We start from the raw sequence: 17,192 nt of genomic DNA, 5'->3' as shown, positions 1-17,192 counted from the left end.
TAAACATGAAGAAATCTAGGAAGAACAAAAGACAGAGATAGAAAATAAAGGAAAAAAATCAGGAGATCATTCCATGAAGTCAAACATCCAAATACCAGAAGTTGTAGAAAACAGAGAGCAGAGAAACAAGATGGAAATCAACAAAAAAATGGCTGAAGTTCCCAGACATACAGGACTGAAAATTAAAGCATAACATGCTTATGTATGGATGAAGAAAGTGCATCACTGTGAAATTTCAGGATGAAAAAAGAATTTGCTAAGAGCTTGCAGGAAGAAAAAAAAGCCATATAAGGATAAGGAATCAAAATGGTTTCAGACCTCTAAGAAACAACAAAAAAATCTCTAAGAGCTAAATGACAGTGGAGCAATGCCTTCACAATTCTGAAGGAAAATAAGCTCTAACATAAAATTCTATACCCAACTAAACTATCAATCAAGTGTCATTATAGAATAGACATGACAGGTCTCAAAAAATTTACCCACCAAGCACTCTTTTCCCAAGAAGCTAGAGAATGTGTGCCACCAAAATAAAGTAGTAAATCACAAAGAAGAGGCCATGGGATCCAGCAAATATAGTTCCAACCCAGAAGTAAGGCAAAGGAAACCCCAGGATAATGGTGAAGAAATCCAAAGATAACAGCTCTTTAACAGGGAAAAAGAAGAACTAGGCCAGATTGGCACAGGTCACAAGGCTCCTGAAAAGCATTGTTGAAAAAGACACAATTAACAGATTGAATCAATGTGCTGAGAAGAGATTTTGACAGGTAGAGTCTAAAGTTGAAATAATAAGTATGTAAAACCATAAACCTAAATTTAAAAAATTTTAACTCCAGGGAAAACAAAAAATTCTGCAGGAAATGAGAAGTAGTCATATCATGCTATATGGCTCAGTGGTGATTAGCATTTACAAAGTAAACAGTGAATATTAATTGAACCAAAATTATTATGTAGTCATATTGGAAGGACTGGGGAAAAGTACATGCACACCCACATGAGTATGTGGGTGTGCATGAGTGAAAAAACTAAATCCTCATCTTCCATGGTGTGAAGGAAAGGGGTTATGCCTGAAACTGAAAGATTAAGAAAGCAATATAAACATTTTATTTAGAGATATGGATCAGAGAAGAGTTGAAAATGGCTGCCTCCATGGAGAGAAAATGGACTCGTACATGTCATAAAAGCCCATAGAGTTCTTTAAGTTTTTATATATTAAAAAATAAAAACTTACAAACTTAAAAATTATACACAAAAAAATACAGATCAGGGCCAGCCCAGCGGCATAATGGTTAAGTTTGTGCGCTCCGCTTCACTGGCCCAGGGTTCGTGGATTCAGATCCCAGGCACAGACCTAGCCATGCTGTGGCGGCATGCCACATAAAATAGAGGATGACTGGCAACAGTTGTTAGCTCAGCACCAATCTTCCTCACAAAACAACAACAACAATAACAAATAGCAGATCAGTACCACTGAAAAGTAGCTGCCAGTCTACAATGAGATAAGGAACTTGTACCAGAACATAAATCAACTACATCACTAAGAACACTGCTGACATTTTTTCTGTAGCAAGGTTTTCTCGATGCAAGAAGTAATGTCTCAATTTACATTCTGCCTCAAGCTCCTTAATCATATCAAGGCATTGTGAGCAGGACTAGTACAGATCAAGGGTCAGCAAACTTTTCTGTAAAGGGCCCGATAGCAAGTATTTTAGGCTTTGCAGGCCATATGGTCTCTGTCACAACTACTCACCTCTGGCACTATACTGAGAACAACTATAGAACAATTTGTAAATGAACAGATGTGGCTATTTCCAATTTATTCACGACACTGAAATCTGAATTTCATATAATTTTCACGTGCCACAAAACATTTTTTTCTACGTAAAATCCGTTCTTAGCTCACAGGCCAGACCAAAACAAGTGGTGGGTCAGACTTCACCCACAGGCCACAGGTTGCCATCCCCTGGGATAGACAGTATGATCAATTTTGTTTCTAAAAAAAAAAAAAAAAAGCAGTGTCACAGTAGTTTTATGTAGTATAAGTTTTCCCTTATCCTGTTTTTTTCTTGTTTTAAAAACAAATAAAAAGAATGCTGAAGAATTTCAAAAACTCAAGAAGCTTTAAAACCATTTATCTATCTGCAAATACATTTTTCTCTACTGTCTAAGCAGGCCTATATCCACATGACCTAAATTTATGTTTAAGATTCTACGGGAGACTGGTTATTCCTCATAATCCTCAATCAGATGATTTCTAGAGGCAATCTCTTCTATTCTGGCATTGTAATAAATAAAACTTCATTATAATGAAAAAAGCCTCACTTTGTTTTAAAACAAAAAAAGCAAAATACAAAACAGATCCTGGGATCCTGCGTTTTAAAAATGGAGGAAACATTCTCACAGCCAGCTCTCCCTTTTCTAGCTACCAATAAAGTCACGTTTAATATAAATGCAAAGTCACTAAGTCATCCAGACTTTGGATTTCTTTCTTCAGCAATGCCTTAGTTCCCCAACAAAGGCCCAAAACCCTTAAAAATTTTCTACATTTTTCTATAAACTCAGTTTCAACTGACGAAGGGCTGTTAGGAACAGTACAGGGTAGGGGGACCCGCTCAAGCCTCATTGACATCACTAATATCACAGACCTGCGAAGTGATGACAGTGAAAATGGAAGGCCTGCCTCCCTTGCTTGAGCAAGTGACCATCCTTTCATTGTGTAGCTACAGTCTTATAACACAGAACAGATTACAGGGAACACAAGCACCATAACCATAACCAAGTGAGTTTCAAGTAGGTGGAGCAGCCATGACTAGGTTTCCAAGCTAGTATGCTCCTCACACAGAAAGGAAGCAGAGGTCTGCTCTGTCGGTGTCAAGGCTTTACAATGCGTAGGGGAGCAACCCACCAAGGTACTCCCACTCATGTCCACTAAAAGGCATGATTATGATCAACCTGACAGCTGCTTGGAGTCCAGCTATTCGAAGAGGGAAAGAGGTCATTTGAGCACTCTGCGACCTATTGCTTTGGGCATTATAAAAAAGAAACTGAAGAAGAAATTCAGCCAATTCCTCAGAGACTTTGGTAAAATTTTACCATTCTAAGATAAACCATTCCAGGATTTCTCAGGCTGACAGTGCCACCTAGTGGCTTTCCATCCTAAACTCACGGTTACCCGGCATTGGGACAGCCACCTCTCAGTCCAAGAATATGGACATTTAACCACTTTTAATCCATAAAGACAAAGCTTCCAGGACCTCTTGCCAAAAGTAAAACTGGGTTGGAAAAATATTACAGCATTTTGGGAAAGTGAGGAGAACGGGCCTATCACTTAAGGTACCAAACCTTGCAATTAAGAAAAAACCCTTTTACAGCACTGCTGATATAACTGAGGCATCTACTCAGAAGCTCAAGTTCCCCTCAAAGAAATCCATCCCGGGACACATCAGTGGAAGAGAACGCTCAGAAAAAAAGTCACATTAGAAAAATTTCAAAACCACAAGAGTTCCAAAACCAAAAAAAAAGAAACCTGAGGTCATGTATACTTGGGCATAGGAAGTCTAAGAGAACGCCATGTGCTAAGCAGACAGAAAGAACCCCTAAAATACGAGCTATTTCAAGTTGGCAATGTCCACAACTTTAACCTATGAACTTCTAATGAAGTTATGTAAATTTACGGCCAGAAATTTAAGAGTTCTTGTGCTTTCTAAGTCCCCCACAATAAACACACACATGAATGCAAGCGTGCTTGCACATGCACACACCACTGGCTTGCCTTAAGATAATCAAGAGCTGAAGCATTTCCGTTTGTTCAAATCTTTGTATTGTCACTAGCCTGACAGTATCTACTATGCATCTCAAGATGCTGAGAATGACTCACCTTGGCAACAAATTGCTTGTCCTTTTGGTCCAAATTAGCCGTGGGAGCCACATAATCTCTCCATATTCTCAGCCTGCGTTCCTTGGCAAACCTGGCAAGAAAGCAAGGATGAAAATCATTCAGACTAGTCGGCAAATGAAATCCACCATCACCATGGGAGCAAACAGTCCAGAATCCTACCCTACCTCACAGACAAGGCACCTAGGAGAAAAGCCACCAGTCAAATCAGAACAAAGCGTGACGGCCACAAGAAAAACTATAAAGCAACTGGAAGTATCCAAGATGAATATATACCATAAACCCATGGCTGGCAGACCGGGGTCTAGGTGTGCAGTTTTTCAAGCCTGGACAGTACAAGTCCACCTTCATAACTGGCTCTTTGGCTTACCCAGTATCTCGTGAGTGACTACTACACGCTAGGCACTAGAATGATAAACCCAGATCAACTGCTCTCTTACGTGAGAAGAACACACATCTACAAACAAATACATATATTTTTTAAAGCACAGGTCTGCTCAATTTCAATTTGAATCATAAAAAGTATTAGCTACCAAAATCCTATGTGGAAAACAACAACAAAAGTATCACTACAGTGCACCTAAAGAGTAAAATAAACAAAAATCCAAAAGAATTTCACCGAGAGTTTAAAAAATCATATTGACAGAAATTTGTTTAAAGTGCTAAGCCCAACAGACATTTTTTTTGAGTCAGGCTAAGAGTGGGAAATGGAATATGTGCAGAGATTAAAAATAAAATAAAATCAATGAACAGCTGTCTTAAGAGTATTTACAAATAAATGGATATATGCGCAGGGGAAAGGAACTATTATTTCTGAAACCAGTAATGCAATCTTCTTTTAAACATAGCACTAAAATGAGAAAAAGACAAAGCAGCATGTAGTAGTTGTAAAATACATAAAATAATTCGATAGAGATTCACCAACACTGCAAGCTCAAATACAGCATGTAAAACAGCAGGCAAGTAATCACATATCAAAATATGACTTGCATTCCTTAGTCTAAACCTGTTTTTTTTAATGATGAGCACTCTTAAAAATCCATAAAATCTCCTACAGATGTTATAAAGCATGTCGATACTACTGTCATTGTATTTACTTTCTTCAAAGAGAGGCAGGCATTTTCAGAACACAAAAAGAATTATCAACCAAAATAATAATTTAGAATAACGGACTTAAAGGATTTTCTGAACAAGGAAAAAAAAAAATTGAGCATCACAGAATAATCAGAGGTATTTAGAACATAGTACTTGATAAAAGTACTGTATCTTTTGAATTTAACTGTAGAACATAAAGACTAAAAAATTTTCACGCATTTTTTAAATTGTTCTACCTTTGTCAGACATGCCATTCAACTGGCCCAAATTAAAATCTACTTTTATAAAAAGTTGCAAATGTTTCTGCTTATAGGTACATAAGGATATAAAAGACCTAAGAAAAGGGACGGCGACTATAGTCATTCAATTCATGTTCTTACACATCTTTTTGCTATACATCTCAAAGGCAAAAAAAGTGAAGTTATTAAGAGCATTACAATTTTATGATTCTGAAATAAGCCATACAGCAAGCCTCAAGAGTGGAACATTGTCATCAGTGGTCAGCAGTCTTCTGTTTAAATGTATCCTGGGAAGTGGTGGCTGGGACTTTCCTCAATATCATCTCTATTCATCTACTTTGGCTACCTGCTTCATTTTCTTCCATCCACGCCATCAAGTAAAAGAATTCACCTACACCTGGAAAAACTGGACCTTGACACTTGCAACAGCCACCATCTTTGGAATGCTCACTATCGTTTTTCTGGAAATAAGTTATTTCTACAACTGCTTTTAACCCTGAGGCACCTAGCTAAAAACATGACAACAGCATCTCACGGTTGCATTAGCATTTATAATTAAAACATACTTCTAAATAAATTAGGGCATTCGGTCTCACCATAACATTGAATGGTCCTGTTGTAGGACTCATAGCCTCTATCTTTCCATCATACCCCTGGCTTCACACTGTCTGTTTGGGAATAGCTGCTAAGCAATTTCACCCTTCCCAAATGAGCCTCAAGTTTATTTCATTCCAAACGCCTAAAACTTGGAATTCAAGTGAAGGGCTTGGCGAAAAAGTGACCTGAAAACATTAAAAAAGCAAATCAAGTTCAGAAAAATGCCTGAGTGAAAACCTAGACCCTTACTATCCAGCACTGAATTAGACTGCACCTACACACTTAAGTAAGCCACTGCTCTATGAGATCCGAGCTTCTTTTGGAATCTCCCTAATCCTTTACTGAAATAAAAGAGACACTGACAGATGGGTGAGAGAAGATCATTAGGTTTCCTCCCCTACAGATCCTTAACAAGATCCTTGGCTGGAAGGCTACCCTGGCAGACCTTACCTCTCAGCCGCCCTCAGCTTTTCTGCACCCCGAGTGTAAACTGCAATCGACCAATCCACACAGCGTGCAAAACCTTCCTTCAGGAGGAGCTCTGTGATGTTGCCATTCTGAAAAACAAAGCACATGAGCAAGCAGGCACAGATTAGATTCGAATGCAAGAGAACCCAATTCTCTAGACTTCTGACACAATTAATGTAGCCACAATCTATTCTGCAATTCATTAAAAAAAAAAAAAAAAAAAAGGAAGTAGAGCTGTTTTTCTCATTAAGAAACCAGCCCTAAGATGGGAGATGCCATTCTGCAACTCCTCTCAGCAGCCTTGGCTTCATATCCCCACAACGCCCAGCACAGTAACTCTCACTTAACAGGAGTAGGATAAATGTTAATGGCATTGAATGGAATTGACATTTCAATAGCTCTTCTTGTGGGCAGAGGAGGATGTTAATCTTTAGTAGAGATTACACCTTATTATTTCCTTCCCTAAGATCAGCATTTACTCTCCTTTTCACAAGGGGAAAGCTAAAGAACGGACTGAGTAAGGGAATAACTTAAGCTACATTTGCCCAGCGAATTACAATTCACATCCTACTGTGACACAGAGCCATCTGGCAGGGCCCGGGCAGACAGCTAGCACTCCAGAAGAAACAGACATGACCTTGGCACATTCCAAACCAAGCCTCCCAGCCTTCCACAACTGCCATCATGAAAGAATTCTCTAGTCAAACAATAAGTAACAATAGTTGACTCTGAATTGGATATAGACTACTAAAATGAAAACCCACTTAAACTTGTGTTACAAAACAAAGTGATTTCCTGTGCAAGAATAACCCACTTACCAAAGTGTACAGTAGGATAAAACTCCCAATAGTCAGAACTAGAAGAATATACAGAACCTATTTCCTGCTCAAAAGCAGAGTTAGGAGGTTATGGTCTAGAGTACACAAAACAATTTTTCCATAGAAAGGCTTCCTCGTCATAGTTCTACCAATACTCAAAATAAGACCTACACACAAACCTCACCAATTCTATTCAGCAAGTTTCAGCACCACTTCTAATCGATGTGGTAACCTCCCACCTCTCCTATTTGCAAGCTCAAGGACTAACGCTTGGGAAAATGAGTGACAGAGATCCTCCTCCCCTCATAAACCCAATAACATTTGAGGTTAACTTTCTAAAAGTGAGAAGTTGCACAGACTTGTCCAATTCTATCAGGTAAGTGATATCTCCCTAGAAACTGCCTCAAAAGTCAGCAGATAATCCTGCCAAGATGTTTAAATACTTCTGGAATACAGAGAAAAAGCAAATTGTAGCTCAATGAGCACCAAACGCACCCCTAACCCCACGCAGACCAGTCTGCACAGGGACACTCACTGGATGAAGGATGGTACCCAGAATGTTCTGGTTGTGGCAGCTCTCCAGAATGATCTGAACATCTCTCTGAAGCAGTCGAGATTCCGTGAAAAATTTGGCTTCTGCGGCAAACGGCTCTGGTGTTTCACTGCCATCTGCTTCCCGTCGAAAAGTTGGGCACTGAAGCATAAGTGAGACAGGTGGGTAATGCAGCCTAACTGGGAGCGCCAGGCGCTCGCACACCACACTGAACAGTCCAAACCCACGAACGCAAAGCTAAGCGAGAGAAGGTCTCAAATCAGGGCTTCTAACTCTTTTTAAAACATACTGGTAAAAGGGGACTGGATATAGCATCATCTCAGAGTTCTTGGTAAGGCAAATAAAACTCATGTTATCATGGAAAAAATCTTTTTAATTACAGTTGAAAATGACCCCTTGCCAAGAAAAGATTCACCAGCCCCTACCTTTAAATCCCTTACATTTTTTAAAATCAAAATGGGTATTTTACATTAAGACAAGCCATTCTCAGCAAATTTCAGAGCCTCCTGACTCTCCTTTCCAGATTTCAACAATCTCTCCACACAGCCCACTCCAAAGAGACCCTGAGTACTTAAAAATTTTTTTTAAAAATCTTATTGATCTAATTAAACTTTGCTGTGGGACTATTCAAAAGTATAAAGCACTCGAGTCAACGTTAAGGGCCCATACAAGGAAGAAACAGTAGATCTGAAGTCCCCAAGTAGAAGAATCTACCTGTCACTGAACACGTCCACAACCCTACAGCCACCCCACAGCCCAGCCTATGGTCTGACCTTGATCCCGGACAGCATGACTGTGACCAGGTAGTAATCTGGGAGGAGCAGGGCCCTGACCACACTGCCGTCCCGCACGTGCTCGATGATCGCTGTGGGACAGAATAAACAGCTTAAGTCATTAGCAAAAGTTGTGCCAGGGATAAACAATGGCCAATCAAACATTTAACACAGTTAATACAACTACATTTAACACACTTCCTCTCGCCAAGCGTTCACACAACAGATTCTTCCTCAAACTATTCCTGGGGAATATAGATTAGACCGGCTTCTATGTCTTCTAAACTTCCTGGGACCTCGTGGCTCACACTTCAGCTTGGTTGTCCATCAATTAGGTTGCTCACCTGAATACCAGGTGCCCAGCAAAAAAATAAATAATAACAATTCAAGATTAGTAATAAATTTTATTGAAGCTGTAGTTAACAAGGTCGCAAAGTTGGTCCAGCAACTATATTGCATGTGTATGTGTGTATGCGTGTGTATGTGTGTGTTTAGATGTATACAGATTATACATTTATACCTTGACATTTCGGGGATGGCATTTAAGTAGCCCCAAGATACAACAAGATCCCCAACATACAAAAATATCAGCAATTTACTACCTGTACCAGCAAAGGACTAAGCTCCACAAAATACATCTGATGTAACCTATGTGAAGTGGATTCAAGTTCCCTTCCAAAATACCATGGTACTGTTTTACCCTTAACAATTTCCTTTGGATACTAAATAAGTAAAATAGGTTTTATAAACCTCAAGAAGTTCTAGAGCAAATAGAAAGAAATCACCCCAAATCATGTCTGTCTTTTCCCGCCAGCCTCACCATTGACAGGCTTCTGATGGTGTGAGTCCACAAAGTGCCTTGGGTTCTCGATGGTATACTTGAGGTCCCGGACCGTATGTGAACCATTCCCCTCACTCCACATCCCTTTCTTAGCTGCCTTCGCTTGTTCCTCACATTCCGAGAGCCGGTTCTGCTCAGGACTGGGATGTGAAAAACAAACGTGTGGTTAGTGAGTTCACAACAGAAATATTAGGCTCTTTGACTCTGGGTTTCTTGAGCATCTTTTCTTCTTAAAGAGAGGAAAGCATTTGTTTCAGATCTATGGCTTCAGACCCAAGCCTACACCCAGAAAAACACCCTAAGTGCAATTTCCGGATTCCAGACTTGTTCCCTCAAACAACAGACTCAATCGTAAGAACATTTAATGAGAAGATCCAAAGAACACACATCTCGGTACTGCCCCCATCAGTGATTACAAGAGAACAAATTGGTGGCTCAGAGGGAAGCCGTTCCAGGGGGTACAGCTTCATTTAAGCATCCCAGATTCAGGAACTGGAATACAGGCAGAGCTCAGTGGGACACAGCACAGGAAAAGTGACTAAGAACCACCCTTATTCCCCGTCATCTACACAACAGGGCTGGGGAATGCAGAACAAATACTGTTATTACAGACATCACCCCAAAACTACTTACACAGTCAATAAGACCAGTTAAGCAAAAGCAGTTTGAAAATGAAAGACTCCTCCTTCCTTAGGCAGGAAACCAAACTATATACGAGAACAGCCAGAAAGTCAGTAGATAGACCAAAAAGCAAAACCAGAAATGGCTCTGTGCTCGCGCTCTCTCTCACATATCTGAGCTAAAGTGAACAGTGAGCTGCAAGGCCTTTGCACAATCTCAATACCTGGCTCCATCAATGACTGTGTGCATAAAGTGAATCTCCCACAGCCATCAGTAGGGATTGCTGAGCAGGGATCCCTGACCTACAATTTCTCAAACCAGAAGTTTTCAGTACTGTTCTTCCCCTACGCCGCCAAAAAAAAATCACATCCTCAAGGATCCAAAATTGCCCAAGAATTCAATGAAAAAATGTAGCTTAAGAGAGACGCAAACATAAAAACTCAGAAAAGGAGATTTAAGTCAAGACAACTTTGGAGAAAAAAGGATTGGGACTCCAGGGGAAATTTTTTTGTTGAGATGGAAAAATATTGCTGTGGGCTTTTTAAAAAGTTTTCATTCTGGTTGCAAACTGGATTCCCAAAAAACACTGCAACGATAATCATGCCAACAATTGTTGTCCTTCAGATACAACTTTGGCATGCTTCCAAAAACACCACCTAAGACAAATGTCTTTATTCAACAAATTCCCACATGCTCACACTCCAATTATAGGCTCCAGCAAATGTCTCTGCAGTCAGAAAGGATCACAGACGTGTATCGTGAGTGACTTGGCCCCGAAGTCCATGAAGGCAGGAAGAATGCAAAAAGTGGATTTTTGCCTTTGCTCATCCCCATCATTGGTACAGTTCAAATATTTATCTAAAGCCTTTTCTAAGGCTACAAGAGTCATATAATATAGCAAGGACTTAATGATTTAAACAGCATCTTTAACCTCCAAATTACTGATGTAGCATTATCACTTTTTAGAGACTAAAGTGTTAATTAAAGCCAGCTGCAATCCATCCTACTGAGAGTCAACGCTGGTGAACTTGTACATGAGACACATACTATAAAGCTTGCAGACCTAACACTCACTTCTGGATAAGTTCACACTACCATTAGCTAAACAAATATATTTTTACCTACTTCTTAAGTATCTGCAGATCCATAGACCAAAACAGACATAAAAGGCTTTGGAGAGAGAAATTTCCTCTGACTTCAAAACAGAACCATTGAGCCCTTGTCAGTTTCCCTAGATTCAAAGCAGCGGATTTTGCTTTGAATTCTATTTGTTCACTTCACTTCATCTTTCACTGTAATTATTCCCTGCACATGATACATCATATATCTATTTGTTTATTTGTTTGTTGTCTGTCTCCTCATTAAAATATTAACAGAAGCTAAGTCTGTTCACTGCTGTATTCTCAGTGCCTAGAACGTAGCCTGGCACATAATAAGCACTCAAGAAATTGTCTGGGATGGACGGATGAACACTGGGGAGCTGAATGTCTATGATGTAAGACACAGCCTGTTGACTCTTATGAATATGAAGAATACAACTGCCTTGACTCAAAGCCTGTTTTTAAAGGAGTTACACACGTCAAATGCCACTAATGGATGCTGAGTGACCTCTTGGCTTGGAATAATCCACACCTCAGCAGGAATATCCTAAAAGCCATGAGAGCACCAGAAATTACCCATTTTATGTCAGGGGGCAGGAATGAAAATGGAGCAAAGCCACTGCAGAGTTGACTACCCAACCTCCCACAGTGGAAGGGAAGGAAGTCAGAGGTCAGAAGAGAAATGAATACTTACTTATTAGCTCTCATGCCTTCTCTCCGGGTGGCCAAGCCCTCTGCAACCAGAGACTCTGCAATGTTTTCCCCATTGGTATCTGAGGAGGAATAAAGGGAATTAAACCACAAGATTCAAATCTGCCTCCAACAGCAGTAGAGCTCAAATGGGAGCACTCTCACTCTTAGCTCATCAAGGAGAATGATGTTGCCAGAAAATTGGACAAGGCAGCAATGTAGTGCTGGTTTTTCAGAAAAATCTCTTCTCCCAAAATGTCTAGTCTGTAAGACCCAAAGGCCTATAAATCTTCTTCTCAAGACTTTGTTTCTAATTTTCTTGTATGTTTCCCAGGCCAAAGGCAATCTCAGGAATGAAGGAGACTGACAAGAAAGCTGGACACGTGAGGCAGCCCAGGAGAGCATAAGAACGCTGACTTACGGAGTAGGCCGCAGGGGCTGAATGCAAAATCTGCCACTTCCCAGCTTCAACAAGGTCTCTCAGCCTCTTAATTTACTCATCCATAAAACGGGAAGAGTCCTTGTCTACGTGGGTTCTTCTGAGAATCAAACAATAATGTCTACACCGCCAAGCAGTGCCAAGCACATAGCAGGAATTAAAAACTGGACAAATCAAAAGTTAGTCCCCACGCCCTGTATAATTAGACAGACAGATTCATTCAGGATTGTCTATCACATCTAACATCAGAAAGTCCAGTTCCTCTCAGGATGCCCTATTCTCTGCTCCAGCAGGACACACTATAACATCTGACAGACTTTCTCCTGCTCTCACAGAGACACAGGGGGTGGTGTCTAAGTTTCTAACCCATCACACAGCAGCCTTCAGAGCAGGAAAGAAAAATGAAGTTAAACATAAAACCCAACCTGATTAGATTCCACCTGGGCACTTGAAACATTAATTGCATTGCCACGCTATTGAAAAAGCTGTTAGGCTCTGTGTATTCTCTTAAATCTCTGCTTGTCAGACAAGACGATAAAGGAACACATCTATGAGGGAATTGCCACATAAAAATCTTTAATATGGCAAAGAACAAGCTCCTAGATAAACTGAAATGCAGCAGTCTAGCTGATAGGTAATGTCAGCAGAGAAGAAAATTCTGTAAGATTTATATTCAGTACATTATACATTGACTTTAGCAAGCAATAACAAGTATACACACCACCTCCAAACCCAACCTAAATGTCCTGCCATTAGCATTGCCCAAATGTCTGCAGAAGCAAATTGCAAGCCTCTTTTCATAACAAAGAATGTTGAGATGAATGATATTTATACAAAGAACGCTCAGGTTCTGAGGCTCAGCATGGATCACAAGGACCTTTCCACCGAGGTTACTGCTGGGGCCAGACACAGGCACACACAGCTACCTGACATTAGCAAATATTACATTGGTTCTTTCAAAGCAACAGGAATCCCAAAGACTGGAAAGTCAAAAGGGAGGATTCAACAGTTAAAGGAAAAGTTGAATAGTAAGATGCCAAGAGATCAGGGGGTGGAGAGACTGAAGCCCAGGTATAAACCAGGTAAGTGGCCATAAAACCAGCTAATCAACAGCACAGTCTCAGTTTCCTGGCACACAGCACTCTAAAATGGCTGTTGGCTGGTCCACTTCTAAAAAGTGACTTCGCCTTGCTCCAAAAGGGAGAAAAATACATTTCTCTGAGCCAAACTCCCAAAGGATGCAATAAAAATGTGGTGGATAGACTATTGAAACAGGGAATTCGTAGGCCAAGGAGCTGATTCTTGCTTTTTACTTATCAAGTTATGAATTCGATCAAGTCACAATTAGGGATAATATTCAGAGGAGGTAGGTGACTATATTTTCTCCAAAAGTCAGAAAGACTACTTTTTTTTTTTTAATAAGTTCTGGGTTAACCACAAATTCTCAAATTCTACAATTCTCCCCACCATAAAAAAAGTAGGTGGCCAAGAAATAGGATAAATATGTGGATACCAATTAACTATCTAAGCTATTGTTTCCTTTAATTGGAATTGGCATTGAGATTTAGTGAAAATATTAAAACTTTAAGTCATTTAAATCTTTAAAATTGAAAGATGTAGATAATTTCAATCATTCTTTCAGTACATATTTATTGATCACCTCCTCCTATGTGTCAGGTTTTACTCTAAACACTAATATGTTAACATGCTAAATTAAATCCAATTTGTAATGAGTCAGTTTAAGAAACAACGGTTTTAAAAACAAATAATTTTAAACATCAGCTTCTCTTAACGTAAATAATTTTGGCCACTTTAGTGGGAGACCAAATTTATTTAAATTAACTCTTAGAGGTGGTCTCCTTATAGAGGTATCTGCACCTGAAATTTTCTGCAGTCCAGTGGGGTCTCTTACATGGTAACAGAGGACTGACCAGCTGTTACAGAGTTGAGATTTTTTAGGTAATGAAATCCTTGAACAAATTCATTTTGAAGACAGTGCACTTCTATTTGTTTTACATTCTTTCTAACCAGTAACCATTCAACAATAATGCTTAAGTGTTTTACTTCCTACTATATTATTTGAATTTTGGATACAAAGCAAATTTGTTTCTCTTTTTGAAAAGATTCCATATATTTCTAAATTTCCCATTCAATCAAGAAGCAGAGAGCCATTTGGCTAGGAAGATGAAAAAGGTGTTTCTCCACTCGGTAAACTGGACAAGACATCTCCAAAGTCATCCCCAACTCACTTTTCTAAGACTTCTAAAATTAAAATCAGAATTCTAAGAGTATGTTGTTAGCCTTGCCATATACCCTGCTGGCTTACTTCCACTTACTGACTACCCAAGTCAAATAGATTATCTAAACCTGCTCAGCTGGAAGGTTATTTTATTAAAGAATTGCAGGAAACTTTTAAAAAAATCTGCTCCCAAAATAATTCCAGATGAACACAACTGTTCATGTTCACCTGGCTGCTTTACAGAGAACATTCTACCAATTCTTTCAATGTCCTATTTCTGCTTAAACTCCATTCCATAATCTTACTCTCCCTCCACCTAATCCAAAAAGGATCAGAACACCTAATATCCCACAAGGGCTCTGGCCCAGCTAAACAACAGGCACATGTGCACACACAAATATATTTACTGAGTACATGCTGAGCCAGAGCTAGGGGCTTTGCATATACTATCTCTTTAAACTTTCTCAATAACTTACAAATGAAGAAACTAGGGTTTAGAAAGGTTAAGTTAAGGGTTAAGTAAGGGTACACGGTAGGAGAGCCAGGATTCTAACCCACATATACACAACTCCAAAGCCCGTGTTCTTTCCATTCCATTACAAAACATACGGCTTGCAAACAACTACAAGCTCTAAACAAATCTTCCTTTCCTAAAGAGAGTCCCCAGGAGGAGAAGAAAACCACAAGATAGATAGAGGAAAGAGAATATGCAATAGGAAATCTATAGGAATTCAATTAGCACTATGACCTGGAAGCATCAAGCCATTGAGTTCCACAGGCTGATGGCCTAAATACAGGGAAGAATGCTACGCTGTACTACAACCTAAGCCAGGCCAGGAAAGCAGACACAGGAATAATCAAGGAGCAGAAATATCGGGGGGCCCCTCTGCACTCATGTGCCATGAACCCCAGTACTCGAAGCACTTCCAATTACACCTACAGCCAACTGTCCTGGAGCTACCTTCTCAGAATTCACAGTGGCCTTCCACCAGATGTAATCTGATCTTTGGAAAAACTTTAGACTCGGAGAGAACTAAGTACTTTCCTCCTTGCTACTTACCTTTCCCAAGGTAGATCATGCCATACTCTCGCCCCTGGGGAGTTTTGTTTTCTATCGTGAAACAGACTTCCTTCCCAATCAGCTTCTTCCGAAGGAACTCTCGAGCAGGAAATGCCCAGGGCTGAAAGACAAAACAAACGTGTCACATGAGACCTGCCTAGTTCCCGACCACAATCAGTGTTCAAGCAACTTCATTCCTTCAAGAACCTGGCCCTGCACTAGACCCCCGGGGAGAATATAAAAAGGAAATGCACACAATGCAGATCGCACACTTAGGGTCTCGTAAAAAAGGAAGGTCTAGCATTATTTTAACTAGCACAGGCCCTAAAAGGAGGCCTCATAGTTTCCCAGACACTGGCACTAGTACTTTTCCCCCCATCACTCTCTATTCAGAGCTATAGCTTACTTCGTGAATAATAATTGCCAATAGTTTTATAGCACTTACCTGTGCCAGCCACCACTCTAAATGCTTTAGTTTTATCAACCCACTCCTGAATGGGAAGTCTAGGCTCCAGGAACTCACCTAGCCAAAGGGAAGTCATAAATAACAACTACCACTTCCGTCTGTTCACCTCCTTCCAGTTTATAAAGCACTTTCACTGACTGTTAAACTAGCCTGAAACGAGTTCAAGGCACTGCCTAAGCAGGGACAAGGTTCTAGTACTTTTATTTCAGGGTGAGCCCCCTGCTCAAGGAAGAGCCTTGTTCATGGCAATTCTCCCATCTTTTTTTTTTTGAGGAAGAGTAGCCCTGAGCTAACATCTGCTGCCAATCCTCCTCTTTTTTGCTGAGGAAGACTGGCCCCAAGCTAACATCTGTGCCCATCTTCCTCTACTTTATATGTGGGACGCCTACCATAGCATGGCTTGATAAGCAGTGAGTAGGTCCGCACCCAGGATCTGAACCAGCAAACCCCAGGCCACTGAAGCGGAACGTGCAAACTTAACCACTGCACCACTAGGCCGGCCCCCTCTCCCACCTTTTTTAGGGACAGCAGAGTTCAGAAGGGCAAGAACTATTCTTCCCAAGACATTTCTTATTCTACTGCTCTAGACTGAAGCTGCACCAGTGGGATCCTTTCCAGGTCCCAGAATCTAAGGGAAGACACCAATAACAGGCCCTGGTAAGGGATCACCTTGACAATGGTGGTTCTTCTCTCTCATCCATTCAAGACCCTGACACCAGGGGGGGAGCCCACACATCCACACAATGGGAAGTAGAGCTCCATGTGATTCCCAGATACTATGCAACGGGATGGTTTTGCCCCATCCTCACCCATCACTTAGACAAAGGGAGATGTCTCCTCTGAAGCAGTCCTGTGAAAGTCAGCAGCCACTGGGACTTGAATTTACAGTCTGGACCTAGCTCAGTCCCCAGTTCCCTTAGAACAGAAATGAGGAAGGAGTGGGTAAGAGTTCAGGGAACAGAAGATCTGCAGGAGCTTGTGTGCAGAAAAAATGCAAAGTATAAAAGGGAAGAGTGGTAGACGATATGCAAACATTGTCTATTATAATCGTTTGGAGCCACAGAGCTCAGGCTACAAATAGTAAAGGCAAAACGGGGCACCTGTGCCTGAGAAGAAAGCCTCTGCTAACCTTTTCACACCATGAAGCTTATTCCATAGGGTTCTCCAACAAGCTTTTCTAGAAGAAAACATCTGTATGACTTCCCCAAAACCAGAAGCCAATCAAAAGGTAGAAGTCCACCAATCTGCTGGGCTGGTATTCACAAAACCAGTAGTGTTACATAACATCAGTTGTGATAGGT

At 40.5% G+C, this 17,192-nt stretch overlaps 1 protein-coding gene across 2 annotated transcripts in view; it reads right to left on the bottom strand.

Annotated features, from left to right (window-relative positions):
• The window catches only part of SND1 (staphylococcal nuclease and tudor domain containing 1), a 407,603-nt gene that overhangs the window by 356,344 nt on the left and 34,067 nt on the right, over window positions 1-17,192 (bottom strand). For both annotated transcript variants that reach the window (XM_070512822.1, XM_044754776.2), the window contains exons 3-9: window positions 15,426-15,546; window positions 11,692-11,770; window positions 9,256-9,416; window positions 8,436-8,527; window positions 7,645-7,803; window positions 6,274-6,380; window positions 3,875-3,965 (exon numbers count right to left, since the gene is read on the bottom strand). In XM_070512822.1, coding sequence (XP_070368923.1) covers window positions 3,875-3,965; window positions 6,274-6,380; window positions 7,645-7,803; window positions 8,436-8,527; window positions 9,256-9,416; window positions 11,692-11,770; window positions 15,426-15,546 — 810 coding nt within the window. The remainder of the gene's footprint in view (window positions 1-3,874; window positions 3,966-6,273; window positions 6,381-7,644; window positions 7,804-8,435; window positions 8,528-9,255; window positions 9,417-11,691; window positions 11,771-15,425; window positions 15,547-17,192) is intronic.

Source organism: Equus asinus, chromosome 1 (assembly GCF_041296235.1).
Source record: "Equus asinus isolate D_3611 breed Donkey chromosome 1, EquAss-T2T_v2, whole genome shotgun sequence".
Classification (NCBI taxonomy): Eukaryota; Metazoa; Chordata; class Mammalia; order Perissodactyla; family Equidae; genus Equus; species Equus asinus.
Note: the sequence above shows the minus strand (reverse complement) of the source record. Positions and strands in the feature narration are given on the sequence as shown.